The sequence below is a fragment of the Larus michahellis genome, chromosome 7 (assembly GCF_964199755.1).
Source record: "Larus michahellis chromosome 7, bLarMic1.1, whole genome shotgun sequence".
Taxonomy (NCBI): domain Eukaryota; kingdom Metazoa; phylum Chordata; class Aves; order Charadriiformes; family Laridae; genus Larus; species Larus michahellis.
The window spans coordinates 8,072,422-8,091,002 of NC_133902.1; the positions used below are offsets into that span (position 1 = coordinate 8,072,422).

Below are 18,581 nucleotides of genomic sequence, written 5' to 3' on the forward strand. Positions count from 1 at the left end.
CTCGAGGTTATGTTGCATTCTAGAATTATTCTGCGCAAAATGGCGATCTGTTCGACCTCCCGGACAAGGATGGCTTTACGGAGAAGGCTTTGCCTTGTTCTGTGCGTGACGAGAACGATTCCAAGCCGAGACGTGGGAGAAGCCTTTCCGTGGCGAAGCCGCTGCCTCCCGGACGTGGCTCCCTCCCGGCGGACGGGAAGGGACTGGTTTCGTGAGAGCGTGACCCGACCCCCAGGAGAGCAAGGCAAGTCCCTTCCTCGAAGAGACATCTGTGTCCTCTGCGGCATCGCTGGAGGAGGAATACGCAGATTGCTGGATGCCGAGATAGCTATCTGATTTAAATGAGATTCTATACTTGTAAAAAAAAAAAAAAAAATCAATAAAGATTAAACAAGAACATGTGTTGGTTTCCTATGCAGAACCGTGCTAATGTAGCTCGAACAACAGCGAGAACACGGTGTAATGCTGAGCCGTGGCTCTAAACAAATCTGGACCTCAGTCTTGAGAAAAATACGGGGATCTGTTCCTGTTGCTCGGCTAATGGGTTTATACGGTCCAGCCAGGCGTCCTGAAATTCCTGGCCCTCATCGCAAAGGCCAGGCAATTCATCTGGCTATTTCAAAATTTTTACCTTCTGAAGGCGTGGCTGCACAGCCGTGCTTTTAACGACCACTAGCCACGGCGAAGGGTTTTCTCCGAGCTGAACCACAGCGCGGGGCGGCTGCAGCGCAGGCAGGTCTCTGGTTTCCCCCCACTAAAAGCCACCAGGGCTGAAATGCTGTTATTGCTGATACAAAACTCCACAAATGGCCTCAACCTCCTTCGGGTCAGGAGTAAAACCAGACCTGGCTGGAATAAAAGTGTAGATCCGAGTGAATTTGATACGGAGGCTTTGATCAGCTCCAACCAGAAGACGGTTTGAAATGTACCTTGGAGACAAGCGTTTCACCAGACTGGGCAAATGCCACTTGCTTAAAAGTTTCTCACTGGGGGAAGGAAACGGTGCTCAGTAATTTCTAGGCTCCGGTCCGAGGTCCGGCAAGGTCAGCGAGGGCTGCTGGAGAAGTTCACAGGCTTTAAACTGGGCCCAAGGCCACTCGCTGTGGGGGCCTGGTGGGACGCGGGCCCGAGAGAGCGGAGAGGGAGGGCAGGAGGGCGGCCCTGGGTTCAAACCGCGTTAACGCCAGACCTGTGCAGGGAGATGCCCCTGTGCAACGAGTTACTGCGAAGGCAGTCGCAAGGGCGTCCAAAGCCCCAAAGAGGTTTCCTGTCCACACAACACAGCCCGTTCTCCCTGCAAACCCTGCTTTTAGCCGTTACCCGGCACACGCCGAGACAAAACTGCACACAAAAACCACCCCAATACTTCAACACCATTTTTTCCAACAATATCAACGCAGCAATCTCGGTGTCCTCCAGCACGAGGCGTACGGAGCGCGGCCCCACGCTGGCAAAGCGAGGTCTCCTCCTGCTTTTCCAGACGAGCAGGGTTGAAGTTTTGGCCCACTGAAGTATAAGTGAGTTTTGCCATCGGCCGCGCGCGGTTCAGGTTTCGCGGTGGTGTCCCGGTTTCAGTGACAGACAGACAGACGCAGGAGAGACAGTCCATTTAAAAAAAAAAAAAAAAAAAAAAAGCGTTCTACTCATCTCTCTATTTTTATCATGAGTTAAACTGAACTGGGGAAACTGTAAGTAAGAAAAGGAACCAGAGATTAAAAACAAAGACTAATCATTAGTCTGGAGACATCCTGAAAGCATGATATTTCAAAGGGGGGAAAAAAAAAAAAAATACTAAAACCTGAAACCTGCTTGCAAAATTAAACTTTACCTAGAAAATGGACTATGTATAATTTAACGGTATTTTCTATATAAAAACCGGGAGGTAAAAAAATTCTCCACTTTGAATTATTATATAGACTTTATACGCACACTGCCCTAGTCCCTAGGGGAGGGGAAGCTGCTAATTTTCAGCCAAGAAAGCATCAAGACTAACTCTTAAACAAAAGGGGAAGTTAGACCCATAAAAAAATATAATTGCCTAATAAAGCGCACTATGAAATAAAGAATTCACCTGAAATACCCATTAGAGATTACATGATGGAGAAGCGCAATGGCATTAATACTGGTAGGTATTTCTTTGCAAAAGATCCTCTGGAGTGCATTCGAGGAGAAGATACTTTACACAAGCGGCTGGTTTCCCACCCCTCAAAACACAGTTTTTCATGCATCCTCAAATCTGTGGAAACCAAAGAACAGCCAGAGCCCCAGTTTACCTCCGGATCGCTGGGACCACACCAGCAGGATCTGTGGGGAAGATCGTTCCTCCTGCTCCCCAGAGGCTTTCCCAAATGGCCGATATCTTAAGCGCCTGCAGAATTGTCTATGTTATTGGGTGAGACGTCTTTCACGTACCCACCACAAAGAAGGTTTCGCTTCTGCAGCTTCATTACCTTTATGGCACTTTTGGCCAACCTCTCAAGGCTTCTCCCGAGCCCGGGGAAGGTTTCACCCAGCCCGTGTATTCCTGTGGAGGAGCCAGTGCCCGCGGAGCTCCCTCCCGCCGGAGGGGACAACGTTTGGGCACCAACAAGCAGGAAAAGGAAAAAGCAAGAAGCGTTTTTGTTTCTGGCTGCAGCCTGGAACAAGCCACTCCACGGGTTGGTCAGATATGAAATGAGCTCTTTATTGAAAACAAGGTTTGAATCTCAACAAAGGATTTATAAATCATTGCAATAATTAAGGGAGTAAAGTACTAAAGTCAATTAATAACACTTATTCTCATTGGATTTAAAATATCAGCAGCGACTCCAGCGTAGCACGAACCGAAACAGCTCCAACTACTAAGGGCAAAACCACTTCTAGAAGACAAACAACATTCACCCAGAGGGAAGAATAAAGAATCACAATATAAAGAGAAGTTTTCTGACCACTTTGCTTCATAAAATTATGACATTCATATTTTAATATTGAGAACTGGAATAAAACACAGGTCCGGGGGGGGGTGGGGGGTGGATCTTAAAGAAAAAGTAGTTTGTACAATAGCAGCTTTTATTGAAAAGGCAGTTTTTTTGCTTCAAGTTTAATTAATCTGACATGTAGCTAACTAGAAATTGGAGCATTCCTTGGGTTTTCATGAGCTTCTTCTCAACCTTAGGTTGAACTTCACTATCACTTCGTATATACCACACAGATTGCAAGGAAGGAGCTGCTCAAAACAAACGCAGGTGAAGAGAAGCTGCTGCCGGAGAGGAAAAAGCCAGCAGAAGGGTCAAATGCAGAACAGAACAACAACTCCTATGCCACAAACAACCTCGGAGCGGCTGCAGCCGATCTGGGACACACTCAACCCAAACCTGGCGCTGGAGGGGCAGGGGACGGGCTGGAGCGCTCGGTTCGCTCCCCGAGGAAAAACCACCCCGCACGAAGACAGCGCGGAAGCATCAGGAATACAGCTGGGTAAAGCAATAATATACATTAAATAACCAAGCGAATAATCTCTTAAAATTCCAAATATACACAAATACATAGAAAACCCACTTTCCACAGGTAATCCCAAGGCAGCTCCAGAGAACGCGTACATTAAATAAAGAAACCCCTACGTTTCTCGCTTTTGTTCCTAGCAAAAGAGACATGCAGACAAAGGAGTTACGTTTACGGGATTCAACACAACCAAAGCGAAAGGCAGCAGCATGTCCATTCGCCTGTGCGGAAAGGAAGCGGGGGAACGTGGTCTGTTAGAACGCACTGTAGAAAATACCGTAACCTTGGATACAGATTGCAAGGACACCGGGCTTTGGCTGGCAGCGTCGCCTGTGAGAAGATGCCGAATGCAACAGTGAGTCATTGTAACGACTAGGATAAGGGAGGGAGATGATCCTTGTTGTGCAATGCCTTTATCGAGGGGATCTACATCCAAAACATTTGGTGTATTCCCATGACGTAAAGGTGTTCAGTTCAGAAGGACGCTCTCTGCTTGCCATGAACGCGGTAACGTCGCCTGCTGCTTTCCCTTCTGTAGGGAGCAAGCCAGCACTAGTGTCATACTTCAGTAAGCTCTGCTGCGATTATAATTGTAAATGCCGATTCCTTATTTTTATGGGCCAAAAGACACGCTGGATGCATCTTACAGGGGGAACTTACTTGCTTACCGAGTACATTAACCAGCACAAGAAAAACATCACTGAAAAATGCTTTTATGACAACAAAGCTGGTACTGCATTTGAAATATTGGTTGCTTTAAGTTTCACGTTGTGGCCTCTTTTATTTGTGGCATTCTCTTTTAATTAGAAAAAAAAAATCCTATCTAGCTAAGTCTTCAGGAACTGTGGTGGAAACCCAGGCTAACAATAAACTCCCTTTTCCTAATAATAGCGTTTTCATAAGCAACAGCCTTTGCGTCAGCCAGATACTCAAAACCACTTGAGAAGTTCCCTCGCTTGCAGCAAGACGAAGCATTTGCTTGAAGTCAGACAATGCTGAAGTGCTTCTGTAATTCAGGATGCAAACGCGAGCGCAGGCGTTCTGTGCTGAGCAGACCCCAAACATCAATGGGAATACTTGCCCTGGTGATGTATACAGCGGCCCCTAATTACGGCGGAAAACAATGTATGTGGTCAAAAGCGACGGCGCTGGCTGCTGTAACTATTTCACACCTAATAAATGAAATGGAGAACAAGCGATGAGTGACTGCCCTTTTTTTGATAATTACTGGGCAACAGAAGGCAGGCAGTCACTGTCACACGATTGAAAAATCTGCCACTTGATTAGCTTGAGCTTGCGACTGGAGGCACAAGTTGCTTATTTTATGAATGAGCTAATTTCAGGCAGCAGGAAGATTTATTTTAATTTGTGTAAATAAGGGGCCAGACACCTAGCACTCTTATTAGCCAAGATTGTTTCATTTGGTATAATTAATAGTTTAGTATAACTAAGCCTTTTTTTTTTTTTTTTAAACACGAAGCATCATTTTTCCTCTTTGTAATTTCTATTTCAGCAAACAACCACCGGTCACTGCCAGCTACTTACAACGGAGGCAAGATTAACTTGGAAAAAGCTGTTGGTATCTTTGGAGAGAGGGGAGATTTTCTAGAGATCCGAGAAACTTAAGTCAAAGAATTAAGCAGCAAGTTGTAGCTGATGGCTATACACCCCATTTCGTTCACTGCAGACTAAGACCGTATAGCGGTAAGGCTCATAAAATAATGCCATGAGGCTCCCACTAGGTTTAAAATTCTGTAACGAGCGCTAAAGCTGACAGCACTGTGGTGTGGATATGGTATCTGAAGGGCGAACGGGGTACTTTAGATGTATGGGTCACATTTGGTGACAGTCTATTATACTAACCTCCTCCAGCCCAGGGAGCTGTACCTACCATAAGCAACGAAAGGGCAGGAGCGCGATAGCCTGCTTCGAAAAATAGCCTGCTTGAGAAGAGCAAGTCTCGGGGTTAAATCACACCCACCTGGAGCAGGAGCTAAGGGGCATCTCGCGCTGCCAGTTCTGAGTCAGAAAAACACGTTATTACAGATAGCAGGAGACTGCACAAGTTACACACAGGCATCCCATCGAGAAAAGCATATTAACATAGAAAAAAGGTATTATATAGAGAGGGGCAGACACGCTGTATCAGTAGAGCCTGATTTTCAACAGTGATGCAGCCGCACAACTACCAAAGGGTCGGGTGAAACACAACAAATCATACCTGCAGTTCAGGACAGGCCCAAGGAAGGAGTATTTACAACAGATTCGCAAAGATTGCAAGTTTTAAAATCCAGCTGCCTGGACTCCAGATATGATAGGGAAAATTTCAATGTATTGTTTTCCAGTCCTTATCCCCCACTACTACCCAGCTATGCAGACGAATACAGTATAATTTAAAATACAGAACAGTGGAAGTATAAATATACAATGGCTCTAGGCAGTCTCATTCCTTCTAAGTCAATAATTCATTTTGCCTTGAAAGTTACTGTGCCTCGTGCATTGCAATAGTATAGCAGCAAACATTGAAAGAAAACCATCGTGGTCCGTATACCAAAAACATTAAAGAAAAGATTTGTTTGCAACTATGTACTTCAAGTATTTAAGTGGTCACTTCTATGCAAATCAGTCTAGCATTTCAGTTTTTCTTGGAAGCTCGGTACTGGCCTCTCTCAGAGGTTTATGCACCCGGTTAGCAGACTGGTTTGTTACAAAGACTAACCCGTTTCCAGCTTGAGAACGACTGACATGCCACATTTTTTGCCACACTACAGTTTTTTTCTGGTTATTTCTGAAACCCTGGCCATTTCAAGTGAAATTCTTCATGAGCAGTGTGTGTGTATGCGACGCACATTTGTACGTGCGACGGTGGCTTTAGCCCATTACTGTACAGAAATCAAACCGAAACCTTTCAAACACTAACCACACCTCAAGCCTTTCCACTTACCCTAACGCACAATTTACCCCCAGTCTCCCGCATTATCAGACCCGATACTCCGTCTTCAGTGCAACTGCTTTCAGAGCAGGTCTGGCAAAATGAGACCTGGCGGTTTCGGCTCCACACAGTTGATCCAGAAATTTGCACAGCTTGCATGGTATTGGTGCCCTCCATACGCCAGCTTAAAGTTATCCGTTTCCGAATTAAAGGCCTAAAATAACAAGAATTGAAACAAGTGTGACAATCTCATCTATTCCAGGATCTAGAAACTAGAGTGGGAAATGGAGAGTGCGCAGGGATCGCCCCAGACTGGCACAGCACGGTAGGACCCTCTCGCTCTGAACAGACCACCCAATAAACAATATTTTATTTTAGCCTGCAAAGCGTTTGCAGGTGGGCAAAAGCTCCTGACATCACACCTGGCGCATACGTTGCCTGACACACCCCCTGTTAGGGCAGCCATCCGATTAGCACGTCGTCTGATCTGACACCTGGCAACGAACTCACCCTGTTTCATGCATCTCCTAGTTCTGCGACGTGCCCATGCAAGATAAATGCTGCTTCTGCCATCCAGGACACAGCTACTGCATCTATTTCACTGGGTCAAATTTTGCTGTGATTCAGGCAGGCGCAATTCTTGGTATTAAGTGTTATTTTAGGTTGAATTTGGTCTACTTTCTTCTGCTAATTAAACAGAATTGAGTTCTGTTAATTAAAACCTGCTTTACAATAGGAGCTTCTGAACAGAGCGTGCGAAGCCAGGAACGAGCTTAAAACATCTCGATGTTTGTTGCTAGGAGATACTTTCCAATGCTTCACAGCCACCTATTTAAAAAAAAAATATTCTAACCCTGTTCCCCACACCCTGGGCTTCCTGCAGAGATTTCTAAAAATGCCATTGCCTACTACATACAGCCAAAAGTCAATATTTGTATGAAAAAAACCCGACAGTTCCCCCCAACCTGCGACAGACACACAGGCAGCTACAAACTCAGAAACTCACTGATTTTCTACCACACAGAAGTAGCACAAAACCAGAAAGCTATTCACGACATACAAGCATGCAGACAAGACAAAGGGGAGGCTCTAGCGCATGTTAGTTGATCAGATCAAGTGTTAACGGTCACAAAAAATGACTAGAAGAAAAGGATTCATGATTGGTACAATTGAGAATGACAGCTGAAACCAGTTAGCAGTTCAGCCTTCCACACTCAACTAAGAATGATTCTATAAGGAATATGTTTTTTACAGATTCATACTTTTCTAGGAAGCTCTTCCACAGGTTTCTCTTCTTTCTGAAATAACGTTGAAACCAAAAAGTCAGCAAAACTGCCAATATATGTTAATGGGTTGGCATTACTCTGTACACATCCTGGGATTCCCTCCCAGCTCTGCTCATTGCAATACTCCCCTCCTGGTGAGCCTCAGAGATGCATTTCATAAAGAGAAGACATTAACAGATTTTTATTTTTTTTAAAAAATAGATATACTTTTTAAGTCTCAGTATCCCAGTTTCTTCCCTTTTATGAACAATTTAACTCCTCATCCCTTTAACTACGTCTGTGTCATCCCCAAAGCCCAATGAAGGCAGGACATTGGCCATTAGAGTCCCACCTATAGGTCAGACTTTGCCTTTGCCACTTCCATTTACAAGTTACAGCCATGAAATTTTTTTTAAATACACCCAAGGCCTAAATGAAAGTCCAAACTGTAAATTAAAAATGAGTGTAACAGTAGAGGCCACTGTACTTACTTTACTTCTTGAATCCACGTTTAGAAGACAGACCCCGCAGGCAAGATCTTGGGCGTTTTTAATCCCTGGACGCAGCATACAAGAAGAGAAATCCAGTGAGTTTTCATCTGGCTAAAGAAACAAGACAATAAAATTTAGGCGTTTTCAGTGACTGGATTTCAGATATCATGATAAAAGTTATGATTCCGTGATCCGGTTGCCACCGAGAGCCATGGTATCACACCGGCACCATGGCAGGGATGACATGTTACGTTTTTCTCATAGATTGACGCGTGATTTAATCAAAGCCATTAGTGTGTATTCGCGATCCTGCTATGCAGCCTCCATCAGCATTAATTTATAACACTCGCGCTCTTGAAAAAAGGGTTAAGACTACAAAGGAAAGTTTTCTTAAGTTCCACATTCCCACATCAAAAGGGGAAGAAACTTCTGAGGAAAGAGCGTGGGCAGCGGCCGCTCCATTTCAGCCGCAGCGTATGAAGAACGGGAGGAAGATAAACAGTGGTGTGCGACGGCTATTTGTGCAGCTGCAGGAGAGGAGGCAGCGGCCAGCACGGCTTTCCCCAGTTGCCATTTGAAGCCGTGTCTGTACCAGTGTTTATTGTCCCAAATTCCGTATTATTGCCTGATCAAAAAAGGGCAGTTGTTATTCTTCCTGAACTTTTTCCTGAAGCTAGAATACGGCGCAGCAGCGCAAAATGGGATATTACGGTTAACCAAACCATAGAAGAATTAAAGTCACCAGCCGTACACGAGCTCAGGTTAAAAAGAGGGAAAGGCTGGGAAAATAAACCTGGAAATAAGTAATAAGTGAATATAGTCATTTTTCTGGTACGCAGTCTTACATTTCAGCCAGAAGATAAATGATAACTTAAAACTTTGCATAAGGGTGGTATAAAACTGTTGAAGTTTTGCTTGAAGATGATAGCAGCGCAAATGAAAACAATGACTAAAAATGCAAGAAGCTTAAAAAAAAATAAAAAAAAATGGTGTGATCCCAGAACACGTGTACTCTTAATCCACGCTCTGGGTATGCCGATCACGCTCCCCTGCTGAACGGCTGGAGAATAATTGGAATCCTGAAAAAAACACCCTTTAATCTTTAAGTAGATCAATCAAATTAATAAAGGCACTCTAATATTTGTTTACCAAATGCATGAGTGAAGCAAATGAGAAGGTCATCCTGTAATTTGCAGTGAAAAACCACAAGGCTGTGCATAAAATTACCTTGTAACAAAATCCTTTAAAAGATAAAATTAACCTTTCCAAGCACATGCCTCTGAGCTAGAATACTTCTCCTACTTAATTGGCACTTCTGCATCATTTGGGATGCGTGGCTGCAAGACCAGGGGAAGAAGGAATGGATTGCACACCTTCCAGTGACCCAGGCAGAGAAGGCAAACACAGAAAGGGACAATTCTGAGCGCTACAGGAGGTAGCTCGGACAACTTCAGGGGTATTGTGTGTGTTGGAGAAGTCATTATTCACTGCTCCCAATATGTTTAAAATTTATCTGCACCGCCGTAGCTCAGAGAACATGTGGCCACGCTTCAGACTTTAAAGTAATCCCTGTAATCTTCCAAGGAAAAGCATTTTAAGAACTAAATTTTAATCCACTTGCTTAAACCAAGAGAGGATCCTGAAAGCTTTTTAGATTGTTACTATAAACAATGCCCGAGTTCAAACAGATGAGTCTCCGTTTATCAACTTCATCTGCCAAGCAGTAAAATATCGAAAGTATAAATTTCACATTATGACAGGCTTTGTGCAACACAGGACAACACCAAAAATACCTGCTTGCCACCCCTGTTTGTATTGGAGAGGTTTAAAAATGTGTAAAAGGTGTGTAAAAAGGGACTGATGATCTATAGTACCTGTTCTGCAGGGAACGACAGGGAGCTGAAGATGGCTCTTTCAAGCAGAGACCAAGTACTCTGGGCCTGACTTATAAATAAGCGTTAATTGGGGAGCAAAAAATCTTTAGTGGCTACAGATGCATTGGAAGAAGGAAGCTACAAATTAAAATGTTCAATGAAAACATAACCATGGTAATGATCTCCTTATTGATGCTTGATGCGAGGTACTGCTACTGACTGAGAGTTAAAGAGGTGTGTATGAGCTAAAGGGATCCATTATGCAAGACAGTATCAGGCACCTACAGACCGACAATTCCCTAAAAATTTGAGTTTTACCACCGGTAAAGAAAGCCATTTTGCACATTGCAATTCCTGCAACATACACATGCAAAAAAGTGCAAGGTATTTAACGGCAAGGTGATTTTTTTGCCTTCTGATTGTGTGTATTCTGTACCTGGGCCCAGTGTGCCCCTCTTTTTCCCAGTTCCTTTCCCATCCCTTCCCGTGGGATGCGCTTTCTCTCAAAGGCCACCCCTCAGGCAGCCCCTCGCCATCACTCCCTGCAACCCTGCCCGGTTCTGTAGAAAGCCCTCGAGCTCCTACCAAGCTGTGTCAGAGCAATGGAGCTTTTTCTGGTGGTTCTATTCAGAGGAGGAAAAGCTATTTAGGCTGTAGCAGGAACCAAAACAAACTCAGGCATTTCCAAATGCAGAGAGAAAGGAAAACAGTTGAGTTATGCCTGTGTTGCTCCACTGTGTGCTCCTGTATTGTGAGCAGTACAGCTAATTGCAGAGATATTACAAAGACAAGATAGGTCCACACTATTCTGGCTTCATAAAATCACTTATTTCAATTTTACTAAATTTCCCTTATTGCAGAGGTCCACAGACACACAGGCTATCATCTAAATCATTAAGATATTTAGTAAAATAACATCATGTTTGCACATAAGTAAAACTTGTCATACAGGGAGCTTTGAACTGGATATCACAAATAAGCACATTTCCATTTTGCAAGAGGAAAATACATACTGTAAAGTTAGAACACCCCGTGAAGTCATTTTACATGCAATTATGATTTTTTTTTTATTTTTTTTTTTAGTAAAGGCATAGCTTATTTTTGGTCTTACCGTTAAAGCAGCAAGTGACATGAAGCTTATTAGGTTGTTCCACACTTTATCAATATCCTTCAGCAGCTGCTGGAGTTTCTCACTGCAAACGGCAGTTGCTTTGATACCCAGTTCAACTCTCTTTGTTACTCTGTAGACTTCAACAACCCCTGTCAATATAAAACACAGTGGAGGATTGCAGAGAATTCACTGCAAGCACAGGTTCCTGATATTTTAGCTCAGAAATAGCACAAAATAGGCAAGGCACACGGAAGGTGGTCATGGACGGTTATTTCGAAGTAGTAATTACAGTTATGTAGCAGAAGAGTTGTTTGTTATTTCGGTGCAGGCAAAGATTAAGCTAAAAAATAATACCGTTTTGAAAAGAGTGATTATATATTACTGTTTTTTCAGAGGAGAACTTTCAATGTAAGAGACATGGTAAATTAAAACATACCTAGTAAATATTCCATGCCTTGAGCAGACTGGATAACTTCAGTGCAAACGGATGAACTACTTATTCCATTTAAGGTATCATTCGCTTTCTTTATGACCTGGTGGAAATGAATTTCATAAAACTACGGTGTTACCTACTTTAAAATAATCATTATGAACAAGGCTGGCCCCAACAGAAACTATTATACAAAAAAGGAGGTAAATTAAATAAGAAATAATTGCCGTGCTTCATCCCATGTTTTTGTACATTCATGCTGTAACTAGATCAGGGGAAAAATAGGAACATTTAAAACCTTAACGTATTCCCCCAAATATTTTCACTACCAAAATAATAGTTTTAAGAGTATGCGTGCATTGCAATCTAGTTTAATAATAGCATACACAGTTTTGGCTGTCTAATACTCAAACGCAAAGAAGAAATTTTAAGGAAAACTAATCTGGCTGTGAAACACCTGACACCCGTGACCAGAAAATTCATGGCCTCTCCACACAGCACATTACACAAGCCCATTTCACAAAACGCGCGGAGGAGCCAGCTGGTATCAGTGCCTCGAACAAGGTATCTTTACTGGGCACCCAAAACATGGGAACACCGCATTAACTAGGTAACTTGAAAATTTAGGCAAAAGCCAAACTAAAGCCGAAGTGACAGAGAGATTAGCACAGGATCTTAAACCGAGGAGGTAACGCTTCTGCTGTGTGACAGCTTTTGGGTTAAAAACTGTAATCCACTCGGGCTGATTCACACCCTTTCTGTGCCTATACAGGCTTAAACTCTGGATGAGGTGGTACCCACAGGACGGAGGAGAAGGTTTCGGAGGAGACCAGACACTTACTTGCAGGGCACTCTCCAAGCATCTCTGCCATTCATACGCGTACCTCTCGCTTTCCTATTTGAAAGAAAAGGACAGTCTGAATCTCGGTCCTACACTCATTTCCCTTTCTCCTATCGCAACAGACATACAGTAAACAGGCATTTTAAGAGATTATTTGCAGATTAGCTATGTAAACTTTTAACATACCTATTCCTAATTCCCCCCCACACACATACACACACACTCTCTTTAAATATTCTCTTTGCACCTGAACTCTAAAATTTGATTTCTGGGAGTTAGAACTAGTTTCAAAAGAAAGAACATATATGAACAGGTTAAAAGTTTGCTTTGCACATATCTACTCCCGACACATTTGTTACAGGTCTGCTGTTCTACAAATAGGGATTAGCAGAATTTAATCCAAGTCCTTTCACCATCCATTCTGAAGATGAGCAAGAGAAATAACTACCACACAGCCAAAAAAGTTAAGCCATTTCCAAAAGCCAATGGTCTCGGTGCCAAAACTGGGATTAGATTTAAGTCGTAACTAATTTCCAGTTACAAGCTTAGACTGCAAGGTCAAGTGATTCTGACTGACTTTCAGACAAGAGCATTTTATTCCCCCTTCACAAGACTTTAAAGACAGGAGAGGAGACACCTCCTTTATGAGCAGTTTCCCATTGAAACATCTAGATGCTATCTTAGAATCATACCCTAATTTCAAAGAGCTAAAGTCCCAAAGCGCTGGGATACAGAACACCCTTGGTATCACACCGATGAAAGTCATTGCCAATTTACTTGTATTCCCGGTACTTCCTTACCTCAACTTCCCCAGTCAAGTCTTTGTATTTGTCTCTGATGACAGGCAAAGCAGGCTTCTCACTTAGAGTATTCGAACGATCTCTAAATGGCTGTTCCAAAACCGGTAAAGGTGAAGAGCGACTTATTTCTCGGTCTCCTAGGCTTAAGCTCCTTTTATGAGACCCTAAAAAGTTCGGATATAAACAAGTTAGTCTTTTAATCATAAAGGCATGGACTATTTAAAATGAATAAAGTAGCAGGGATGCCCTGCTACTCCAGAGGAACAAAGCCTTCTATTTACTCGGTGACTGGTGCAAATTTCCCCAGTTCCTCAATTCTTAACGATTTTTTTGGCACAAAATTTTTTCTTCTAGAAAAAGACCTTCTCCAAACGCAATAGAAATCAATGAGAAGATTCAGCTTGTTTCCAGTAGCCTTTGGAACAAACCCCACTGGCTAATTTATAATTTGATTGTAAAAATTAGCCTTTGATAAACACATGCGTTATGGGTTTCCTCCACCCTGAGCACGCTTACCTTGAACAGACAAGTCAAAGGTAGCCAGCTCGCTCTTGATCATTTCTTCACTAGACTTCACCTTGCCTTGAGAAGTCGCCACCAAGAAGTCAAACTTGCTGATTTTTGGCTTTTCACTTTGGAATTCTCCAAAGTCATCTGTGGACTCTCTTTGCAGTTCAGAAGAGATACCACTAGCAAGGAAATCTGCCTCTTGGTTTGTGTCAGCTGCTGCTGCCGCATCCTGTGCTTCTGATGAAGGTCTTGCAAAATCACCGAAGTCTCCAATGTCATCATCACTTGGACCGCTAGATATTGGTCCAGAGTCTTTAAAGTTTGCAAAGGCTGCAAAGGAAACATCCTGTAAAGCATCCTCACTGGAAAAGGTTGTCACTTTGGAAACTGTTGTCATGGTAATGCTTTCTGAACTGCCAAACAAGGTCTCCTTCTTCTGAAGAACAGAAGTTGCCGCAGAGGATCCACTTCCTGCAGACGGGACAAAGGAGGAGAGCTTCTTGCCCGGATGAATGTCTTCTTTGTCAGACCAGTCATAGCTTGCCAGGCTGCTGACTGCAGACCCACTGTTGTAGCTTCCAAATGGGGCACATTTTAAGTCATCTATATCTGAGAAAAACAAACCCCTACCATTAGAAGCTGAAGCTCAAACATTAATCTCTGTACAGTGTACAAAAACAATATCAACTTGCCAAGAGTCTTAAAGAACTGCGAGAACAAACACAGTGAATTGTTGTTTCAACGAGGCTTAAACTGGAGTTTGGGGAAAAAAAAAAAAATAGATCTGAAAAATACCTAAGCATTTAGTACAGAAATTTTACCATTTAATAAATGTAAGCCTTGACCTTTGAATATTGTCTTATATTTTAAGCTGAAAGTCACCATCCCACTACGGGTAGTGAAGAAACACTAAAAAAAAAATATATAAATATAAATAAATGTTTCTAGACAGTACAGACTGCACAGATCACCAGTTCATTTTTCCGATGCTGGCGGCAGAATCTACAATCAAAACGTAAACATTAGCAACTCAAACATCGCATTATTTCATCTTATCAAAACCAACCACACAGAAGACTGGGCTAACTTTTCCATTCCCTCCAATAAAGTATTAATACACTTTCATTTTATATTCATGCTTTGATACAAATAATGTATAAAATATGCTGCAAGAATTTGAAAAAAAAAAAATAGAAATCCTGTTTAAGCTTATCGCCATTACTGCAGTGCCACACGGCCGACTCTTCAAACTTACGGGTTCCAGGAATGACGCGAACAGTGCGAAGATCGTGGTTTAGCTTTTACAGACTATTTATTTGGTTAAGTAGAGAGAAAAAGCCAGTTATTTTGCAAAAAGCTCCAAACATTTCTACTCACCTGGCAATTCTATGGGCCAACAGGTTCTCCTCACTGCCGTGAGCAGGGATGAGATACAGCCTGGTTGCTCACGTTAGAGCAGCAATGGAGCCCGCACCGCGACCAGGGGCTGCTGGGCTTTGTCCTCTACTCATTCAACTGATCTTTCACGTTAGTCTAGACTGAGATTGATCCATAGCGAAGGCACAGAGAGCCAGGGGCTGGGGAGTTTTCATTAAAGCATTAAAAAAAAAAAAAAAGCTCTACTATACTACATTTGGCATTTGTTTTCCAGCATTAAGGATTGTCAGTTTGGATCAGACATTGAGCCGCTGCTCAGTGCCTAGGGTCAAACGGTCTCGAGGTAAAGCCAACCCAAACCAGAAAATATATTCTCTTAGCATGCTTTTAGCTGAGACTCTTCTGATAAACATTATGGTCTTAACCAGCTGGCACACAGTACCAGCAACTTGGGTTTAATACAGCCAGGGCGGGAAGAAGCTGACTTTCCAGCTGCCCTCGTTATTCAATCTGGCCACACCAGCCCCAGGATTAAACCATTTTAACAAAACATTTCTGCCTTCATTTATTCATTTTACTGGAAGGGGAGAGCAGGCTCCGCTTTAGGCTGCTTTCCAGGCATGACCCACATACATAGCTAATTAAAAAGTCCAACAAATATACAATATAATGTTAGAGTTTCATGGCTACAACAATAAAAGGCCCCTTGCCACGGGTCAGCGAGGCTCGGTGTGTCATCTATCAGATCTTCCTGCAGCTGCGGCATTTGCACATGACAGGAGCTCACTAACGAACCTTAGCACCTTGCATACAGACAGCAAGATTTCAAAGTGCCATTTCGAATATTAAATTTGTAGAGCAAGCAGTTTACAGAAGGGTAAACAGACGAGAGATGAAATCACCTGCTTATGGCAAAACTGAGCAGAAAGAAGGCTGCGAGGTGAAAAGGAGCTGACTTGCAAGGGATCGGTAATTTATCACAAGAAACCACACCTTGCGCTCTCAAATACATGGTTTTGTTTAAAGAAGTTAAATGAAAGCTTCGCTAGCATTAAAGAGTGCCAGAATAACCTCCAAAATGTTAGCCAGCTGTAATTAATCCTGGGATCTTGAAAAGCATACTAGGCAACCTCCTTCTCTCTTTTTTTTTTTTTCCCCCTTCAATTTGTGTTGACTCCAAAACCCAGCAAAGATTTAAGCACGGCTATTGTTTGGGTGTTCACCAGGAAATGAAAAGAAAGAGCGATGATCCGACTGTGAAGCTCTGCACAACCTGTTGTGAATGATTTCTTTGATAACTGGTAAGAGTTTGAGCTGAAAACACATCCCAGAGGCCCGGGTCAGCACAGTCCCCCTGCTCGGGTCCTGGCTCGGGGACAGGCAGAGCCAGCAGCTGCGGTGGCAACCCTCAACCGCCATCAATAGGTCACGGCAGGGGAGGCAGAACAGTATTTTAATTATTCACAAACTAAGATTCAAGATTCTCTAGGTGAATTCACGCAGACCTGAAACCCATCTGCGTAGGTCTAAAAGCTGAGATGAAATGTAACAGTTCAACTCTATACATTTTATTTATTTGGATAGTTATGAAAGGATAACTCTGGTGAGTAAACTTTCCTAGGGGTATTATATTACAGGAAAAACACCGTGTTCAGAGAGAAAGTGTTTACGGCTAAAGCAGGCCTAAAACAATTTATTGAGTCATAGAATTGTCTAGGTTGGAAGGGACCTTTCAGATCCAGTCCAAGACTGCGCGGTATGAGAAGTATTGAGAAGTATGAAAAAAATAAGAATGTATGCGCAGCTGTCCATAACCCAAGGCAAACTAGGTTTTATAAGAATTTTTATTCTATTGCAAAACCACCGATGTTTTGCTGTGCCATGCACCGCACTTCATAGAATCTTTTACCACAAGTTAGATGCTTTTGCATCCAGGAAGTAAAATCATAACCTTTGTCGTAGCTACGGCCCAACCGGAGGCTGATCTGAGCTCCAAGCACATTCACTGCGTAATGAAAAGAGCTTTTCCCCCCCCCGACAGGTAGCAGAGCAACTCCCCACAGACTAATAAGCAAAAAAGCAGTTTACACGTGAAAAGCACTTCTTTGTTGGCCCTAGAGAACTTGTGATGCGGGTATCTTTATTACCGGCAAAAAGTTGTTTTATTAAGCGGTGTTAAGAACTGCTCCTCCAACAGCCTTTGTCTTAAAGACCACAGATACGTTTAATGAATAAAAAAAGCTCTAGTTAAAATGCTGCAGTTCTAGCCTCTGCTGTAATAAAAGCTTCATTTTGCTGGTATGGCCATTCAAAATTTAAGAAGATGCATGTGTATCAGTACTTTTTTTTCAAAGCAAGAGATGATTAAGTGGGAAAAAAAATTAATTACGTCTAAGCACCACACTTAGGGAAGATGGACACTACGGAGCTCCCGCCAGTTCCTTCTGGAGGACACTTTTAGTAAGAACAGATTCTGAACTGATGAGAAGCATTAAATTTTATCCAAAAAAATGAGTAAAAACTAAACCCATTCAAGATTCTACAAAAACGCTTTGTTTTGAGGACACGCAATCTTTTTTTGTAAAGTTAAAAGTGATTTTTTTTAGTTACCATTTTTTAGAGAGCATACAGCAAATTCCCTGTGGAAGCAGGGCAAATCTTAAACTGATCATGCGTTAGGAATCCTATAATCCTATCACAAGAGATATATCAACAGATTTCAGTGAAATATATCATCATAAACCAGTACTCCTTAGTAATCTCAGTAGCAATCCTGTGGTGTCGTTCAGAAACAACAGAACAGATTGGAGTTTAGTTCTGTTATAAAAATCCAAAAAGCTCTTACTCCCAATTGAGTTAAAGCCACACATCATTGGCACCGTCAGCTTTGCCCTGGTGAGACCAGGAAACACAGCCCAGATTGAATCCACTGGACAGAGACTCTCAGATCACCTAAAGATGGGAGCAGGGTGAGATGGCTGCATGTGTGTCTGTAAAAATCAAAGTCAGATCCATTCAAATATCACGTAACCACATTTTTTTCCCCTTAAAAATATTTTCTAGTGGACCAAGAATGGAAAAAGTGATCTTCACAGAGTCATGCTGGAGCGCAGTTAAGTTTCCGAAAGCTTTAGAAACAAAACCCCAATTTGTATTTCCTCCAAAGCAAAAGGTTTGAAATATTTACCATTTACTTCCCAACCCTTTTGAACTCCCAAAGCCACAGTCCAGCCTGCCTGCTCCTCACCTGGGGACAGCTACAGCTACACAAGCCAGCCACGCCGCCGCTGGGGAGGCAGAGCAGTAGCTGCCAAGGCACCTACGGAATACTGACGGAGGGTGAAATACAGTTAGAACACTGTTTTCCCAGTGTTATCTCATCTACAGGAAAACTTGACATCCTTCATTTCAGCCAAGTATAACAATTCATTTCAACTACCAAGGATTAAGTTATGGCTGGAGGCAATTTA

General features: G+C 42.7%; 1 protein-coding gene across 6 annotated transcripts in view; it reads right to left on the minus strand.

The window, feature by feature from the left end:
• Positions 1 to 2,662: 2,662 nt before the first annotated feature.
• Positions 2,663 to 18,581, minus strand: part of SYNRG (synergin gamma) — a 44,433-nt gene continuing 28,514 nt past the window's right edge. For 4 of the 6 annotated variants that reach the window (XM_074596255.1, XM_074596258.1, XM_074596257.1 and 1 more), the window contains 8 exons: positions 13,741 to 14,343; positions 13,225 to 13,388; positions 12,425 to 12,478; positions 11,590 to 11,686; positions 11,154 to 11,302; positions 8,169 to 8,279; positions 7,675 to 7,710; positions 4,951 to 6,626 (listed from right to left, as the gene is read on the minus strand). In XM_074596255.1, coding sequence (XP_074452356.1) covers positions 6,495 to 6,626; positions 7,675 to 7,710; positions 8,169 to 8,279; positions 11,154 to 11,302; positions 11,590 to 11,686; positions 12,425 to 12,478; positions 13,225 to 13,388; positions 13,741 to 14,343 — 1,346 coding nt within the window. In that variant the 3' untranslated portion in view covers positions 4,951 to 6,494. Of the gene's footprint in view, positions 4,653 to 4,950; positions 6,627 to 7,674; positions 7,711 to 8,168; positions 8,280 to 11,153; positions 11,303 to 11,589; positions 11,687 to 12,424; positions 12,479 to 13,224; positions 13,389 to 13,740; positions 14,344 to 18,581 lie in introns of those variants that run through there. The other 2 variants (XM_074596254.1, XM_074596259.1) reach the window with 2 other exon arrangements.